Source organism: Malaclemys terrapin, chromosome 2 (assembly GCF_027887155.1).
Source record: "Malaclemys terrapin pileata isolate rMalTer1 chromosome 2, rMalTer1.hap1, whole genome shotgun sequence".
NCBI lineage: Eukaryota > Metazoa > Chordata > Testudines > Emydidae > Malaclemys > Malaclemys terrapin.
In genome coordinates, this window is record NC_071506.1 from 174,552,942 (window position 1) to 174,570,074 (window position 17,133).

Below are 17,133 nucleotides of genomic sequence, written 5' to 3' on the forward strand. Positions count from 1 at the left end.
GAGATCACTTCTTCCTTTGTGTGCATATAGCATTAATAGGAAGTAAGTCACACAGCCATGAGAAAACAGTCTAACAAGGAATTGCAAAACAGTTTCCTGTTATTTGCACTCTAAAAACCACTCTGCTTTCAAGAATTGCCCATATGGATGCAGTGTTCTAAGAGAGAGACACCTTTAGTGTGTAAGCACAGATGTTTCCAGCAAGCAGCATTTATTGAAAACCTCCTCTCTCCTACTCCTAGCACAGGATCTGAGGTTATTGACCAAATGAAGTGAGCACTTCTTTATTAGTCTGTAAAGTGCTAACTTTTGAACACAGAGCTAATCAATTCCAAAATTTCAAACAAAGTTCTGGGTATCAGTGGGCAGAACCCTGTTGATTTTGGTGAAAACCAGAACAGGGAAATGGGAGATCATACAGAGCCCCTGGCAAGGGGATAGAAAAATGGGGGACCCTGGCATGGGGGGGCACACAGAGCATCCTGGCATGAGGGGGGGAAGGGGTGGCAGGGAGACAGTCCCTGAAATAGAGGGAGGTGGGAGGGTAGCATACAGGGAGCTTTTTTGCAGGGTGAGGCGGGGGGAATGGAGGAATGTAAGGAGCCCCTAGTATGTGTAATGAGTTTGTAACAGAAGTAATAAAGTGTGAGACCCTCTACTAAAAAGGGGGTGTGGCTTCAATACCCTTCAGTTCCTGCCTGGCCACAGAAAAAAGAAAAACAGTGCAGTATTTTCAGTGCTTCCCCGGTCATTTCTTTTTCTCTCTCTCTCTTCCCACCCCACTCCCTTTTGTGTTCATTTGGGCATTGTTTTTCTCTATAGTTTATATATTGTACTCCTGGGGGAATTCTGTGGCAAAAAAATAAACATTATGTGCACAGTATTTTAAAATTCTGCATATTTTATTTGTCAAAATAACTCTAAATAATCCCATCAGTTTCAATCAGGGTGGATTTGATTTAAATCACTAGTCAGGAAGACTCTATTTAATCATGGATTTCTACGTAAAAGTGCATTCTTATTGATTGTTATAACCAGGGTCAACTCCAGGCACCAGCGCAGGAAGCAAGTGCTTGGGGTGGCCAATGCAAAGGGGCGGCACGTCCGGGTCTTCAGCAGCAATTCAGCGGCGGGTCCCTCTCGGAGGGAAGGACCAGCTGCCGAATTGCCGCCGAAGAATGAAGCGGCGTGGTAGAGCAGCCGCTGATCGCGGCTTTTTTTTTTTTTTAACTCTTCGCCGCTTGTGGCGGCAAAAAAGCTGGAGCCGGCCCTGGTTATAACCTTAACACATATTATTCACAACTCAGAGATAGATATAGGTTCATTTTTAGAAAGTACACACTATACATTTTTAAAGTGATTTATTTTGAAAACTTTTCAGATTAGTTTTACAGCTATATCAGAAAATGAATGATTTTTTTGGTTATTTTATTTACCAAAGGTAGTTGAAGCAGATATTTATGGAGTCACTGGGAGGTGAGCTATCTCCAGTTCAGCAAGTAAATCATTAATATTTGGAGGATTTTCTTGCCATGCTGTATTAGGAGGAGAACATCACCAAACAGACATTTAAATTGTTTTATTTAACTAAAACAACAACGTTATGTATTCTAGTATCAGAGGGGTAGCCGTGTTAGTCTGAATCTGTAAAAAGCAACAGAGGGTCCTGTGGCACCTTTGAGACTAACAGAAGTATTGGGAGCATAAGCTTTCGTGGGTAAGAACCTCACTTCTTCAGTAAGAACCTCACTTCTTCAGATGCAAGATCTGAAGAAGTGAGGTTCTTACCCACGAAAGCTTATGCTCCCAATACTTCTGTTAGTCTCAAAGGTGCCACAGGACCCTCTGTTGCTTTTTACAGATTCAGACTAACACGGCTACCCCTCTGATACTAGAATACATAACGTTGTTGTTTTAGTTAAATAAAACAATTTAAATGTCTGTTTGGTGATGTTCTCCTCCTAAGAATGCATTCCTCCAAGAATGCATCTGAAGAAGTGAGGTTCTTACCCATGAAAGCTTATGCTCCCAATACTTCTGTTAGTCTCAAAGGTGCCACAGGACCCTCTGTTGTTATGTATTCTGGATTTTTTTTCTTCAACAGCAAACATATAATATTTTAACAAAACAAGCATATGAAATTTTGAATTTAAACATTCAAGTTTTTATTAAATCAGGTTTGTTTTTGTTAAATTGTTTTTAACTAAAATAGTTAAATGAAATATTTTTTAAAAAATGGACTGTGGAGGCCAGGTCAACATGAGAAATTTAAAATGTTGGCTTCTGCAGTTAACTCAGTAGTCTTCCCCTTCATTTTCCTGTTTGTTCGTAATCTGGAAAAGAAAAACAAGCTTTCCTGCTTTTTCAGGCCCCAAACAATTTCACTGGTCTGACTTTTTCTTTAAAACATCATCCACAAACATGTATTTCTTGAATGGTTCACCCTTAGCTCTGAAGTTTATTATAGTTGGCATTATGGAGGGATGATTGCTGGATGTCCATGTCATAGCAAACTCCTCTTCTTCAACAGTTAAGGTTTGACCCTGGTACCAAGTTGTGGATTGCCACGGACACGCAGGGGCGAAAGAAAATGCAGGCCTGTTATTTACCAGGCTGCACGTGGCAATAGACTATATTGGTAAGGGATGCAAGGAGAGTATGGGTCACGATGCAAACCACACACACACACACACACACACACACACCCCCTAAAATTCATCAATTTAAAGTTTTATTGGGGATAATTACAAGGGCTAAGGGAGCAGCGTTTGATTAGCTAATAGAGTTAATTAAACTTAAAACACACAATAACTAAAATATCTACTAACAATATTTATAAACAAAGATGCAGCATTTAGTAATAACTGATACTTACAAATACAAACCAACGCATAACGACCAGCAAACGTAGACACTCTGTTTGAAACACGTGAGCTGAGAGAGAGGCTTCGAGGTGATCAGGCTCGGTTACGGGTGTACACAGGATACACAGGATTCGTTTTTCTTTCTCCTCTCCCTGCCTGCACATGGCAGGCAGGCCCATAAAGTACCAACTATGACATCATAGAAGTGTCATAGGGGATGGGGCCCAAAACCTGTTTGTGTTCGTTTCTGATTGGCACAAGCAAAGTTTACACCAAGTAGGGGAGCAGGTGCCTCAAAGTCTGGCTTCGCCCCCAAAAGGTGAGGAAATGCATATTGTTTTAGAATGCGTGCAACACTGAATGACAAAAGAAGAGGCCAGGGCAATATCGGTATGGGCAAGTTTTACAGGATGCAGACAGGAACTCATCTCAACACAAGTATTGAGAATATTTGCGAGAAAATGAGCTGGAGATGGTGATTGTCCCATTCGGTTTTTTTTTTTAATACTTGTAATTTAACTCTGTCATTGAATATTTCTCTTTTTAAGATCTCACTCAGTTCCTTCCAAATATCAACAGCATCAGCAATAAAACAGCTATTTCCCTGCATTTTGTTCAAGGCTACAGAAATAGGCTTCAGAGTACTCAGCATGTGTTCAACATTTCTCTTAAGCCCAATGTTGAGAACTTTGGCTGTGACAGTGCCATCTATTTTTTTTTTCACGATTTTGTTCACAAACTGTCATCAGATTAGGTCAGCTCTTGCTACAGTGCTCAAAACAGTCCACTACTGAGTTCCATCGCACGTCTTGTGGGAGAGTTAGCTTGGTTCCTCCCACTTTTTTCAGAGCAGCTGCTGCAAAGTGGTTGTTACGGAAGTATTTTGCAGCTTCAACAACGTTAGCCTTTATTTCTGGAACACTGAAGTCTTTGGCTAGGAGGTGCATCAAATGAGCACTGCAATCGTATGTTATTAGCTTGGGACTCTCTTCTAAATAATTTCTTCTCATCTTGGTTACATTTGCCGCGTTGTCTGTGACCAAGCTCCGTAGTAGACATTTGAATTTTTTTTCAGTTTGTTATAGCTTTTACTGCTACTTCTGGTAAGTATTCTGCTGTGTGTGCATTTCCTGATGTATCAATTGTTTCTGTAAGAAAGACATTCCCTTCTTCTGTTGTCACACAAGCACATACAACAGAATCATTTTGGACAATGCTTCACCCATCAAGATGCAGGTTAACAATTTTACCCTCTAGACCTTTTACACACTGCTCAATTTCTCTTTCATATACTTTATCCAGCAATTTGCCTGCCACATCTGCTCTGTCGGGTGGACTGTGTCCTGGTCTTAATGACTGAACCATGTTAACGAAGTCGGGGTTCTCAATCATACGGAAAGGAGAGTTTGTTGCATAAACAAACTGGGCAATTTTTTCATCAATTACCTCTTTTTGTAATCTGCTGCTTCTTATCACAAGCTTATCTATGGTTGTTTCTGGATGATGGAGATGTTTTGTTTTTTTTTCTTTTTGCTACAGGTGATAGTCTGTGGTTATGTTACATACATGATGTGACTGAAACACTATCATTGGCAGATAACTCTGAAACTATAGAAAATGATGGTGATCTGGAAGGTGGATAGTCTTCAGAATCCTATATGTTGAGGATGTATTCTTCTAAACAAAATAAGTCAGTGCAGTTATTTAATTATTATTACCATACTGCTCATTGCATTCACTGACACTCAGTACTACTTTAAAAGTGAAATTGTTAAAAGAAGATCTGCCTATTTCAGCTATTTATTTTTTCTCACAACTGCATCTAAATTGGTAGTACAATAAGAGTAACTACTATATTTTTTGCTCAAACATGAGAATTCAAGAATAGTCCAGAAGGAAGACAGGCAGTCCTTAGGCAAGAAGTATGTAATGAAAAAGTTTACCAACCTGAAGATCCTGCATGTTCAGACAAGTTCTTTTCATCATCCTCAAAGCAGCTTTCTCCTGAGAAGGAACACTTCTCATGATGTTGTTTCATTTAGGCAAACAGAGCTTGCATTTCTTTGTTGCACTGTTTGCATTTTGGACGCATGCCTGTCTTATCTACAGGTAGAGGAACTTCATTAAAATATTCCCAAACTGGGTCTCTCTTACGGCCTGCTGCCATTATAGGTTTTCTCTTCTGGTGAGAGAATGGTATGGTAGATCTCAAATCAATGAAGGCTACAATCAGAAAGACCTCAAGACTTCTAGAATATGCTGCTGAAACCGTTTCACTTTTGTTTCTACTGCCTGTCCCTCCCTTCTCACATTTATCTCCAGACTTCTTCTACTTGTCCGGATCTATTCCACCCCCAACAATCTTATATTCATTGAACACGTAGGCGTCCTGGTCATCCACTGCGTCCTGCCCTATTTCCAGCCGTCTCAACTTCTATCCTGTCACTGGATACAGATAGGAACTGGGAAGAGAGAGTGAGGCTGACGTTGCGCAACTCTCCCTCACTTTAATCCAATTCATGCGCAAGTCTCGACATCATATCATATCATCATATTACATCATATCAAGTCCTGTGGCGATGAGCGAACGACGAAGTAGCAGGTGTGGATACACTGGGAGTTGTAGCCGCGGACCTGCACATAGGCGGCTCAGGCGTAATGGTCGTTCCTCACTGACCGAAGCAGCAGTGGAGCTCGGCATCTTCTTGAGCGACTGAGCAGCCCTATTCAGGATTGCACTGCTCATCTCTGTAGAACGAGGAGGGGGCTAGAAAAGGTGCCCTAAACGTTGCCTGCTTCACCTTACCCTGGCCAGCATACCACGGCTGGCGGGGATCCCATAAATCGGTCGAACAAAAACAAAACTTAGAGTGACACCGATCACTACTGGCACATGGAATGTGCGCACGTTACTGGACAACATCATGGCAGACAGACCGGAGAGAAGAACAGCACTTGTCGCTAGAGAGCTCGCACGCTACAGCATTGACTTTGCAGCCCTTAGCGAAACTCGCCTTGCTAATAAAGGACAGCTGTCCGAGTCAGGCGGTGGCTATACATTCTTCTGGAGTGGCCGCAGCAGTGATGAGCGTCGCGAATCTGGAGTTGGCTTCGCCATCAAGAATCATCTTGTTCAGAAACTTGCCAGTTCCCCCAAGGGTATGAATGACCGGCTCATGACAATGCAGCTTCCGCTTCAAAAAGGAAAACAAGCTACTTTGATCAGCGCATATGTTCCTACAATGACCAACCCAGAGGATGCGAAGGATAAATTCTACGAAGAACTAGATACTCTGTTATCGTCAGTGCACCGCACAGACAAGCTGATTCTGCTTGGCGATTTTAACGCAAGAGTCGGATGCTATGCCGCAGCCTGGGAAGGAGTCATTGGGAAAAGTGGAGTGGGAAAGTGTAACAGCAATGGTCTGTTACTGCTGAAAACTTGTGCAGCACATGACCTTCTGATCAGCAATACGGTCTTCCACCTTCCTACCCATAACAGGACTTCGTGGATGCATCCCCATTCCAAGCACTGGCATTTGATCGATTATGTCATCATCAGGAGAAGGGATAGACAAGATGTCAGGGTTACAAAAGCTATGTGTGGCGCTGACTGTTGGACGGATCATAGGCTCATAGTATCCAAAATGAAGCTCCGTATCATGCCGAAGAGACGACCACAAGGCTGTAAGGCTTTCAAAAGGATCAACGTGTCAAAGCTGAAGAACAGCCGTATCACTGAAAATCTAGTGGAAGACCTAGAGAATAAGCTTGCTGATCTTCGTATTGAGGATGACGCTGAGAGAGACTGGGAGCGATTCCGCAACACTGTCCATACAGCTGCATCGAAGGTATTGGGGCCCTCCACATGCAGGCGGCAAGACTGGTTTGATGAAAATGATGCAGAAATCCAGGCCTTACTTGCTGAGAAGCATCGCCTGCATCGTGCATATCAAAACGATCCATCCTCAGCGGCAAAGAAGACCGCCTTTGTCAACACTCGCAGAACAGTACAGAACCGATTGCGCAAAATGCAGGAATTGTGGCTGAGCGCCAAAGCAGATGAAATACAGGCATATGCGGACAGGAACGACTATAAGCAGTTTTCTGAAGCCCCCCTCTATGGTACACAGTCTTCTGGGAGCTTTCCCTTCCTGAACTCTGATGGTACTGTGCTCCTTACAGAGAAGACGCAGATTCTCTAGAGATGGGCTGAACACTTTGAAGCAATTCTCAATCGCCCCTCAGTCATCAATGATGAGGTCATTGACAAGATGCCCCAGGTTGTAGTCAATGACTCCATGGATGCTTCACCAGAAGAGGACGAAGTGAAGAAAGCTATCAATCAGCTGTCAAGTGGCAAAGCCCCAGGGTCAGATGCCATACCAACAGAGGTGTACAAAGTCGGTGGACCTGTGCTGCTACGGAAACTCACTGAGCTGTTTCAGTCCTTCTGGAAGCAGGGAACCATTCCACAAGAATTTAAAGACGCGTCCATCTTGCACCTCTATAAGAGGAAGGGCAATTGCTAGGTATGCGACAATCACCGTGGAATCTTGCCGCTTTCTACAGCGGGGAAAGTTCTTGCACGGGTTCTGTTGAACCGATTGATCACTCACCTGGAGAAGGGCTTATTGCCAGAATCACAACAGATAATGATGGACAAACATCTCACACATACACACCCACACCCACACCCTGTGATCTCCAGGAGGGAGAAAATACAAATATTTTTAAAAATTTGCTTCTGAAACAATCTTTTTAAAGCAAAGCCGACCAGAAATGTTTTCTCTACATATAAAAAGAAATTGTTCAATATAAGCCTTTAAAAGTCCTTTTGAGCTATTAACTTGTACATCAAGTTGAAATCTTGTTGCAAATTAGAATTGCTAAACCCTTATTCTTAATGGTCAGTTTACATTATAAACACAGTTCAGCTATGTTGATGCTAGTGGATTCAGCTTTAATACTACTAAATATCTTTAAAAATTGTAATATAACAGTCTGTTGTAGCTATTCTGCATTACAAAAGAAGGAAGTTCTTTCAAGTTTAGCACTAGAGAAGTCAGACGCTGATTCATTATTGGATAAAATGTAAATACATATGGAAGTGGTATATGGGGAGGAGAAATGGTATAAAAAGAATTCAATCATAATTAAACTAAATGACAAATTGTTAAGCACCCAGATGCTATGGCAGGTAAGTGAAAAATGTTTGTTAAAACTACTTAATCTGCATTTTGTGTAAAGGGTTTAGAAATTCTTAATACACCTCCACCCCGATATAACGCTGTCCTCGGGAGCCAAAAAAATCTTACCGCATTATAGGTGAAACCGCATTATATCGAACTTGCTTTGATCTGCTGGAGTGCGCAGTCCCGCCTCTCCTTCTCTCCCCACCCCACCCCCCAGAACGCTGCTTTACCGCGTTATATCCGAATTCATGTTATATCAAGTCGCGATATATCTGGGTAGAGGTGTATTGTACACAAAAATCTTTGCCTGTGCTGAACATAATTTTTAACTTTGTTTGCAGAGGAGAAACATTCCAATGAAACCACCAGATGAAGTTAAAGTAAGTTATACTGAGATACAGGTAAAAACCGGTGTTCCCTCTAATTTTTCCCACATGTGTGGAATGAATTTTATGTGCACCAATATGGAGGTGATGTGAGACACACGTCCTTCATATTGGTGCACATAACAAAATTCATGTGGTGGGGGTGGGGCCGAGGGGTTTGGAGCGTGGGAGGGGGCAGAGGATTGGGGTGCAGGAGTGTGAGGTCTCTGGAGTGGGGTCGGGGATGAGGGGCTTAGGGCTGGGGCAGAGGGTTGGGGAGGTGGTGGGGCTGAGGATGAGGAGTTTGGGGTGCAGGAGGGTGCTCTGGGGCTATGACGGGGAGAGAGGACTCCTCCCAGTTCTCTCTCCCCACAGCAGCACTTGTGCTGTGGGGAAGAGGCTCCTCTCCCTGCTATGTCAGTTCCAGGACTGGGGCCGCAGGATAGGCACCCTTTCCCTGGCCGGGGGAGGGGCGCTGCGGCAGGTCCGGGCCAAGGCTGGGTTCAGGCCGCCCCTCCACTGGCTGCAGCAGGTACAAGGCTCAGTTGCAGCCGGGGGAAAGGCGCCCCGGCTGTGGCAGGTCCGGCTTGGGGCGGGACGCCCCTCCCCTGGCTTCAGCAGATCCCAGGCAGGCAGGTTCCCCGAGCGCCTGCGTGGCACTAAATAGCGCAGCTGCGCAGCTTACAGGGAACTTAGCTAAAAAACGTTTCTTGGAAGACTATATAGTAGGGTCCTTAGAACAGTTATTTCCAGTCTGTAATTTAGAAAAGTACTTAATGGAATATTCCCCCGTCTTCCAAAATTCATTGTTTATGATTTGTTCAGCTGTATATATATTATACAGCAAGCTAGAAAGGTAAAGTGTGTTTTGTGAGGAGGGGCTATTATACACCACTGCTGCTGTAAAGTGGCTTACATTTGCCCTCTAAGTGGGTGTGGGTGTGGTGGCTTATTAGAGCAATGTTGAAGCCTGTCGATTTTAAAAAATTGCACCTACCAAAGAAATCACAAAATGCTAGAATTTTATGTGAGGGTACAAGTCTAGACCCATGTGAAGTTATTGACTATTTGATGGAATCCTCGAGAAGTAGAATGCTAAATTGTAAAGTGTTAACAATTCAACTCTGATTTGGTGATTTAGGTTCTGCCAGTTCTCATAAAGGAAGAACATAGATTGCGCAATACCTGCCCAGACTCCTCCAAACAGATTATGGTAAGATTACATTTCCCTTTTATAGATTTTTATATGGGCAGAAGAGAGTGGGGCTGAGTACTCTATCTACTCCATGCCTCACTTTTGTGTGTGCATGAATGTTTATGTTTAGGGGATTTAAATGTATTTATATTATATTCTAGGTATTTGCAAATAAGAAAATCCAAACCCCTTCAATGGGGGAGAATTTTGATTGATTTTACTTGAGTCATATCTTACAATTCTGCCTTTACTTTTTAATTCAGATTTATGGCATCTGAAATTGCTATAAAAAGAATGCAGTAAATAACGTCCAAACTTACATCATGCTTATGTAATTTACGTTCCATAAGCACAAATACTACATTAAATAAAGATAGGAATCTTTTTAAGTGAAAGATTGTTGGTCTGCACACTTAAATCTTGGTGGTCAGCCACTGATAAACGTTGTTTGAGTTTCCATCCCATGATAGCAATGAAAACATGTACATATTTTAGTTTTCACACTGTGGATCGTGATTTTTTTTTTTTTTTTTTAATTCTTGTGGAAATATTGAATATGGTTGGTGGATTAGAGAACATAGTCTTTACCAGATAAATGCAATATGAACATAAACTGCAAATCTTGATTCTGATACACTATCATCTGCTGAAAAGTGTGCTGAACTTTTAATACATTAATTTGCATTGTAGGTTTTCTAAACTACATAGGAGGTTATATAGGATATCTCCAAAAATTTGCACAAAATCCTGTAATATCTTTTGGCACTTTTTGATTGATTGCTCTATACATGGGAGAATCAGATGTGGACTTGACTCCCTCTCCCTCTCATATAATTCCCATACCTTCTGTGAGGTCCAGATGCTGAAGCTGCTTTGGGCTCAGTACTCCCATTGGCCTGAAGTCAGTGGAAGTTCTTCCCAGAGAGCAGCTTTAGAATCAAGCCTTGCGACACTGTACTTAACCTGTTCTGACCGTGTGGGTTGTGCATGGGCTGCCGTAAAGTGGGAACTGAATTGTTTTAGCTTTTGCAAACTTAGAACAGTCAAAAGGGATCAATGGAACAGAAATTGCAGTAATGTATTCCTTAGTTTCTAATGGGTCCATGTAATTCTTTGTGTTTTCCAAACACATGCCTAAGTGTATTTTCCTTTTTAAAAAAATCAACGTTTGCAGCCCAACACTCATGACCAGACACACGCTAGCTCTGCCTGTGCTAGCGTGCTTAAAGAATAGCAGTGTGGCTGCAGCAGCAGCCCCACCCCCTGGGTACGTACTCGGGTGGCTAGCTCAAGCTGCTGCCTGTATGCCCACGACCACACAGCTATTTTTAGCATGCTAGCTTGAGCAGAGCTAGCATGTCTGTATACACATACATACCCAGCTGCAGTGTAGACATACCCATGGTGACAGCAAATAATATTGCTATATTCCTTGGCAGTCAGCACTGAAAGACATTGCTAAGGATTTCATTTGAGGGTAATAGTTTCTGTAATCAATTTTAGAATGTACTTGTGATCACTCAATATAATTCATACAAGTGCTGCCTGTTCGTTAGATTTACAAAATTAATGTTGAAATGGCTGTCTTGAAACGCTGTATGCCGTGATTCCCATAGTAGGTGAAACATGCACCCTGAGAGCTTTCTGGATAGAAATGTTCATTGGGGCTCCACTCCTTTTCCTTTCATCTCCCTTATGAGGATGCAGAAGGAACATTCATGGCTGATCCACTGTATACAATGCCATAAAGATAAGGTGATGACGTGCTTAGAAGCCCAAGTTCTTATAAAAAATGGTTTCTGTCAGTCCATCTGCCTACTTGTATTTTTTACTTGTATTTTGTTACCAGGGGAGTCTGATCTGCCTTCTGTGAATGTTAAAAAATAGCTTTTAATTACTATTTGAACTGGACTAAGCCATTCTGTAGGACTCTTAGGTTGTTCATAGCACACAGGGATAATACAAGGTGAAAAAACGATCACCTTCAATAGTAACTTAAGTTGTCTGGGATGATTGATTGCCTGGAAACCACATTCCCTGCCCTTCTTCCCCCATTATTTTGTAATGGGAGGGACAAGGTGGTAGTTGAGGCTGCACCCTGGGGATATCCTCAGGTGAAGGAGTCATGGCAACACAAAGGGTGTGTGGCCAGATGGGACTGACAGTCCAGAAAGTGCTACGCTCATACATTAGTGCACACTTCTAGAGTGAGGATCCATGCAAGCACTCACTTTGAAGAATCACACTTGCTGTGATAATTAGTCATTATCATCATCTACAGTTCATTTGAGTCTTTTTCTCCTCTTTATTGTATTTTTAATCAGGTTGGAGAATCAATTGGAGACAGTAACACTTCTGTTTTGGATTTTTTGTCTGTGAAACCATATTCAGATGTGTCTCTTGATATTTCCATGTTAAATTCACTGGGTAAGTGATCTAATAATGTTGTCATTTAAGTGTTCTGTGGTGGTTTAGCTAAGCATTTAGCTGGGGTAACGCCATGGTTTGCTGAAGTGTTTGAGAAGTTTTAAAAATGTGGTCTACATAGACAAGGGCTTAGTCAAGCACAGGAGATTCATCCAGTCTTGATCTTTCTTTTGTTTGGACATTTCTTTGCCCCACGCTGGCCCAGCTTCTTTTTTTATTGCACCTTATCAAACAAAATATATATACATACATTAGAAAGTTTTGGTTATGACATATTCATGCTGATTTGTGTTCAGGAATGAATCTAAAGAACTTCCGCCTAGTATACTTCAGTCCCTTGTAGGGAAATTGCATAGGGTGTAGGGATGTAGTTCCTTGTAAGAATGGCTCACAGCCATTATTTTTTAAATGCCACAGAAATATAAAAATGAACATTACTGTTGACCACAAATGAAATATTTTGAAAGAATGACTGTAGAATCTCTTCCAACATATCATTGTCACTGAAACAAGTCCTGCTTATAATTTTAAGTTTGGGTTAATTAAATATCTGAGAAGAGTCCCTGCATTAAAAATGGGAGCAAGGCTGCAGAAGGCCAGAAAAGTAGACTGAATGTTTTCCTACAGACTTTTGCCGTTTTTTCTATAGAAGATGCAGCCTTTGGGAAAGTAATGACAAGTTCCGATTATAACTGCTCCACAGATGTAAATGTTTTTCTAGCAGTTTAACAACATACACTCCTATTCTGACACAACTGTATTTCTTGCATAACTTAAACAAGTGAAGTTTGTTGGTTTGTTGGGGTCTCTTAAGGCCTCTGGATGTTTACCTTGCTGTCAAGTGCAGTAGTCCTAGAGTATCTACCGACTACAGAGATTTTGGTATGTCACGTTTCTCATTTATAGGGGAAGTTGTCAGTGTCTAATGTATCAGTGCACAGTTTAACTAGAAGTGAGTGAGTTCGGTTTTTTCTATTTAATGTGTAATGTGTCTCTTTGAAATCCTCACACAAAAATAGAACACCCATTGTCTTATACTTTCAACAGGTTCAAAGTGACACTTTCTTTTAGCTTTATTGTAAAATTAGTTTAATTGGGAAATGGTTCTTTTCTTAAAAAATAAACCTTTTTTGACCATTCGTTTGGGAATATGCTTAATCTGTACCTGTTATTCATTTTGGTTTCCTAGGGAAAGTGAAGAAGGAGCTTGATCATGATGATAATCATTTACATTTGGATGAGACAACTAAACTATTGCAGGACCTTCATGAGGCTCAAACTGACAGAGTGGGATCCAGACCTTCATCCAACCTCAGCTCCCTCTCCAACGCCTCTGAAAGAGATCAGCATCATCTAGGTAACGTTAACTGTACCTCAACAGTTGCAACATCACTATTCTAATTTAAATTTCCTAATTTTAGGACAAAAGAGAATCCCGTACAGGAAATGTATGTTCTAGTTATGTAAATTGCTATTTAAAGATTACTTGAATAAAACAGTGTGCAGACTGCAATAACTGTGTTTAACCCTAAAATGTGCATATTTATCTGAATATTAAAAGACTTCTTTTTAGCCTATGGATTCTTGAGGGTTAAAAACAGTTTATTAATTCTGCTTACTCAAGTTTCAGATTAAGCATGAATGGAATGACCTATAAATCAAACTGATGTTTGAATAACATTTGCAGCGCACCCCTCAATTTTATGTCTTTAAAAATGGTATGGCATAGATTCTTTACATAGCTAATGGACTGTGCTGAAATGAAGCAAAGTGTTCTATAAGATTACAATTAAGAAAATATACTACCCAAATCCAAAGAAAACTTCTTTTTTTTTAGTGTAGACCTGTGTTGTTCACACAAACAGCATTTTGACTCTCACACACAAACTTTTTATGATAGCGTGCATAGTGTGTGTGTGTGTGTGTGAACATTCTAAAATGTTCATTTCTTATATGTGTATATACACATATAAGAAATGAACATTTTAGAATTGAAATGGAAGGGAATTATTATGAATGAATGAGATACATTAACCAAATCACCCTCAGATAAAGCAAAATGCTTTGTACGTAAAACAGAGAATCTGATTGTATGTAATGAAGTGAAATAATCAAACCTAATTAAATACACATCAGTTTGTAAAATCCTCAAAGAGTAAAAACAAAACAAACAAACAAAAATCAGACTTGACAAGGCACTAACATAATCATATAAAACTGGTGGGCACTAACTATTTAAATAACTTGGTTACATCAAGTGCTAAATAATCAGTGCTGATGTTGTTTACTTCCTCAATTAAGCAAGGGTAATCTTAAATGTATTGCATCTCCACTGCACATCTTAATTTTCTTCCTTTGTGCGTCTGACGAAGTGGGCATTCACCCACGAAAGCTTATGCTCCAATACATCTGTTAGTCTTAAAGGTGCCACAGGACCTTCTGTTGCTTTTTACAGATCCAGACTAACACGGCTACCCCTCTCTTCCTTTTTGTGATGTTTTATCAAACGTTCAAAACATCATCTCTTATTGCCTCTGCTAGCAACAAAATAAAATAAGCCAGAGAAGCATTCCTTTCAGCTACGTGTCCCTCCACTGAGTTAAAGCATTAGTCCATAGGAAATCCACTTCTGCTGGGACCCTGTAATAACCTCCCCATTGTTCGTTTTAAAGGTCGGGGGGTAAGACAGAGCTATATGCTGATACACCATTTTAATACTTTTCTGCAGTTTTATTTAAAAGAGGATAAGTACTTTCCATGGATAATTTTATTACATCATTTTAGCAATTTAGAGTAATAGAACAGAGGCAAATTTTTCAAAAGCACCTAAGTTCTGATTTCATAAGTTATTAAGGAGCCTCTAGTCCCATTGACTTTTGATGTGACTTATGCTTTTAAGAGACTAAATCACTTTTAAAAATAGGACTTAGGTACTTTTGAAAATATTACCCTAGGACAGGGGAGGGCAAACTCCGGCCCACGGGATTGCCAGCCCCACACCAGTCCCGGAAGCGGACGGCACCACGACTCTGTGGCCCCTGGGCAAGGGGGAGTCAGGGGACTCCGTGCACTGCCCTTGCCTGCAGGCACCACCACCCCGCAGCTCCCATTGGTTGGGAACGGGGAGCCACGGCCAATGGGAGCTTCGGGGATGGCACCCGCAGGCAAAGGCAGTGCGTGGCGGAGCCGCCTGCCCCTCGCCCCAGGGAGCGACTGCTGGACGTGCTGGCCGCTTCCAGGGACAGTGCAGGGCCAGGGCTGGCAGGGAGCTTGCCTTAGCCCCGCTGCGTGCTGCTGCCATTCTGGAGCCACTTGAGGTAAGTGGTGCCAGGCTGGAGCCCGCACCCTGAACCCCTCCTGCACCTCAAACCCTCGCCCTGAGCCCCCTCCCACACTCTGCACACCGCACCCCTCCTACACCCCACATCCCCTCTTGCACCCCAATTCCATTCATGGCCCTGCATACACTTTCTCCACCCAGATGTGGCCCTCAGGTCAAAAAGTTTGCCCACCCCTGCCCTAGGACATGGTGGAAGGGTGGAAAGAACATATTAAATACCAGCGCAGTTTTATGTCCTTAAGGCCTGCCTGCTAGATTTTTCTGTCTTACTAATTTTTTTTTTCTTATACTACAGGAAGTCCTTCTCATCTGAGTGTAGGAGAACAACAAGACATGGTACATGACCCCTATGAATTTCTTCAATCTCCTGAACCTGCAAATGCCACCAGTAATTAACATGTACAATATTTCATTTTTTATTTTTATTTTTTGTTTTAATTGTATAACATTTTTATAAAGTTTTTGTCAAATGGCAGAAACCTCAATTTTGTCCTCTTTTCTGTGAGGATAGCTGTATAATAATACAATGCACATTTGTAAAATTTGCCTAGCTAATGTATCATGTTGTCAACACCACACTAAATATTGCCTTCATTTTTTTTTAAATATAGTGGTCAATAAGAATCTCAATAGGAGAAAACACAAATTGTGTGTTCTAGAACGACATTAGATAAGTAGGATGCATGCAGTTCTTAATATATAGAACATCCTCAAGGAGGAATATTTATTTTTCAGCAATGACACAACTTCCTGAATTGTGATAATTTTCATGTTCCCGCTCCCCTTCCATCCTGTTCTGTAGAGAGAGGGGCTATGTTTCTCTCTGTCTTAAAATATAGTTTCTTAACACTCCAAAAACACTTAATTCGGAAACATAAAACACGCTGTAGCTGTCGCTCACTATAGGAGTTCTGTCCTGCAACTAAATGGAGATAAATGTATTGTGGTCCCTTTTATCCATGAACAGGACAGGGACCAAATACCTAGATTTTTTTTTTTTGTAAAGGTAATATGTATATTTACTTGAATGAAAGTATACTGGACAAAAGGGTATGCTTTTATGTAATTAAGTTTTTGTAACTCAACACTGACATGACAGTTTTTTAACATTGATATTATGTGTAATCTAGATGAATGTTATGCATTTACAATATTTTGTAAATATTAACTTAATAAAAGTCATACAAAAATCAACTTTTTTGAAGTTTGCCCATGTCTTGTTGTTGCCAAAATGTAAGTTGCTTGCTTGTTCTTGCTAAACCTAACATATCCTAAGTTGCTGGTCTGTATTATCTTATTGCTATAAAGGGCACATGACATTACATGACCATATTGCAAAGCTTAGTTGCACACAATACTAGTTGGGAACACTTTGAAAACAGTCAAGAAGCTTGGCAGACATTTGGGATTAGGGAGCAAAGTCCTTGGGATTTCCCAGTGGTGAGCTATGCAAGTGTGGTCTTGACTTTTGAGTCTCATATTTATTGATATTTGTAACTAAACTTGCATTTGTACAAGATCAAATGTAATCAGTAACATTGCTGGTGAGTATTTGCTTCAGGTTGGGAGGCTGTCTGTAAGCGAGGACTGGCAAATACTCACCAGCAACTAAACACCACACAACAAAAACACTAACCCAGGAACCAATCCCTGCAACAAACCCTGTTGCCAACTCTGTCCTCATACCTATTCAAGGGTCACCTATTCATAGGGCCTAACCACATCAGGCACAGCATGAGGGGCTCGT

The 17,133-nt window shown here is 41.2% G+C and overlaps 1 protein-coding gene across 6 annotated transcripts in view; it reads left to right on the plus strand.

The window, feature by feature from the left end:
• The window catches only part of BRD9 (bromodomain containing 9), a 56,789-nt gene extending 40,209 nt beyond the window's left edge, over nt 1–16,580 (plus strand). For all 6 annotated transcript variants that reach the window (XM_054018688.1, XM_054018689.1, XM_054018690.1 and 3 more), the window contains exons 13-17: nt 8,401–8,439; nt 9,566–9,637; nt 11,944–12,046; nt 13,236–13,403; nt 15,682–16,580. In XM_054018688.1, coding sequence (XP_053874663.1) covers nt 8,401–8,439; nt 9,566–9,637; nt 11,944–12,046; nt 13,236–13,403; nt 15,682–15,782 — 483 coding nt within the window. In that variant the 3' untranslated portion in view covers nt 15,783–16,580. The remainder of the gene's footprint in view (nt 1–8,400; nt 8,440–9,565; nt 9,638–11,943; nt 12,047–13,235; nt 13,404–15,681) is intronic.
• Nucleotides 16,581–17,133: the final 553 nt, after the last annotated feature.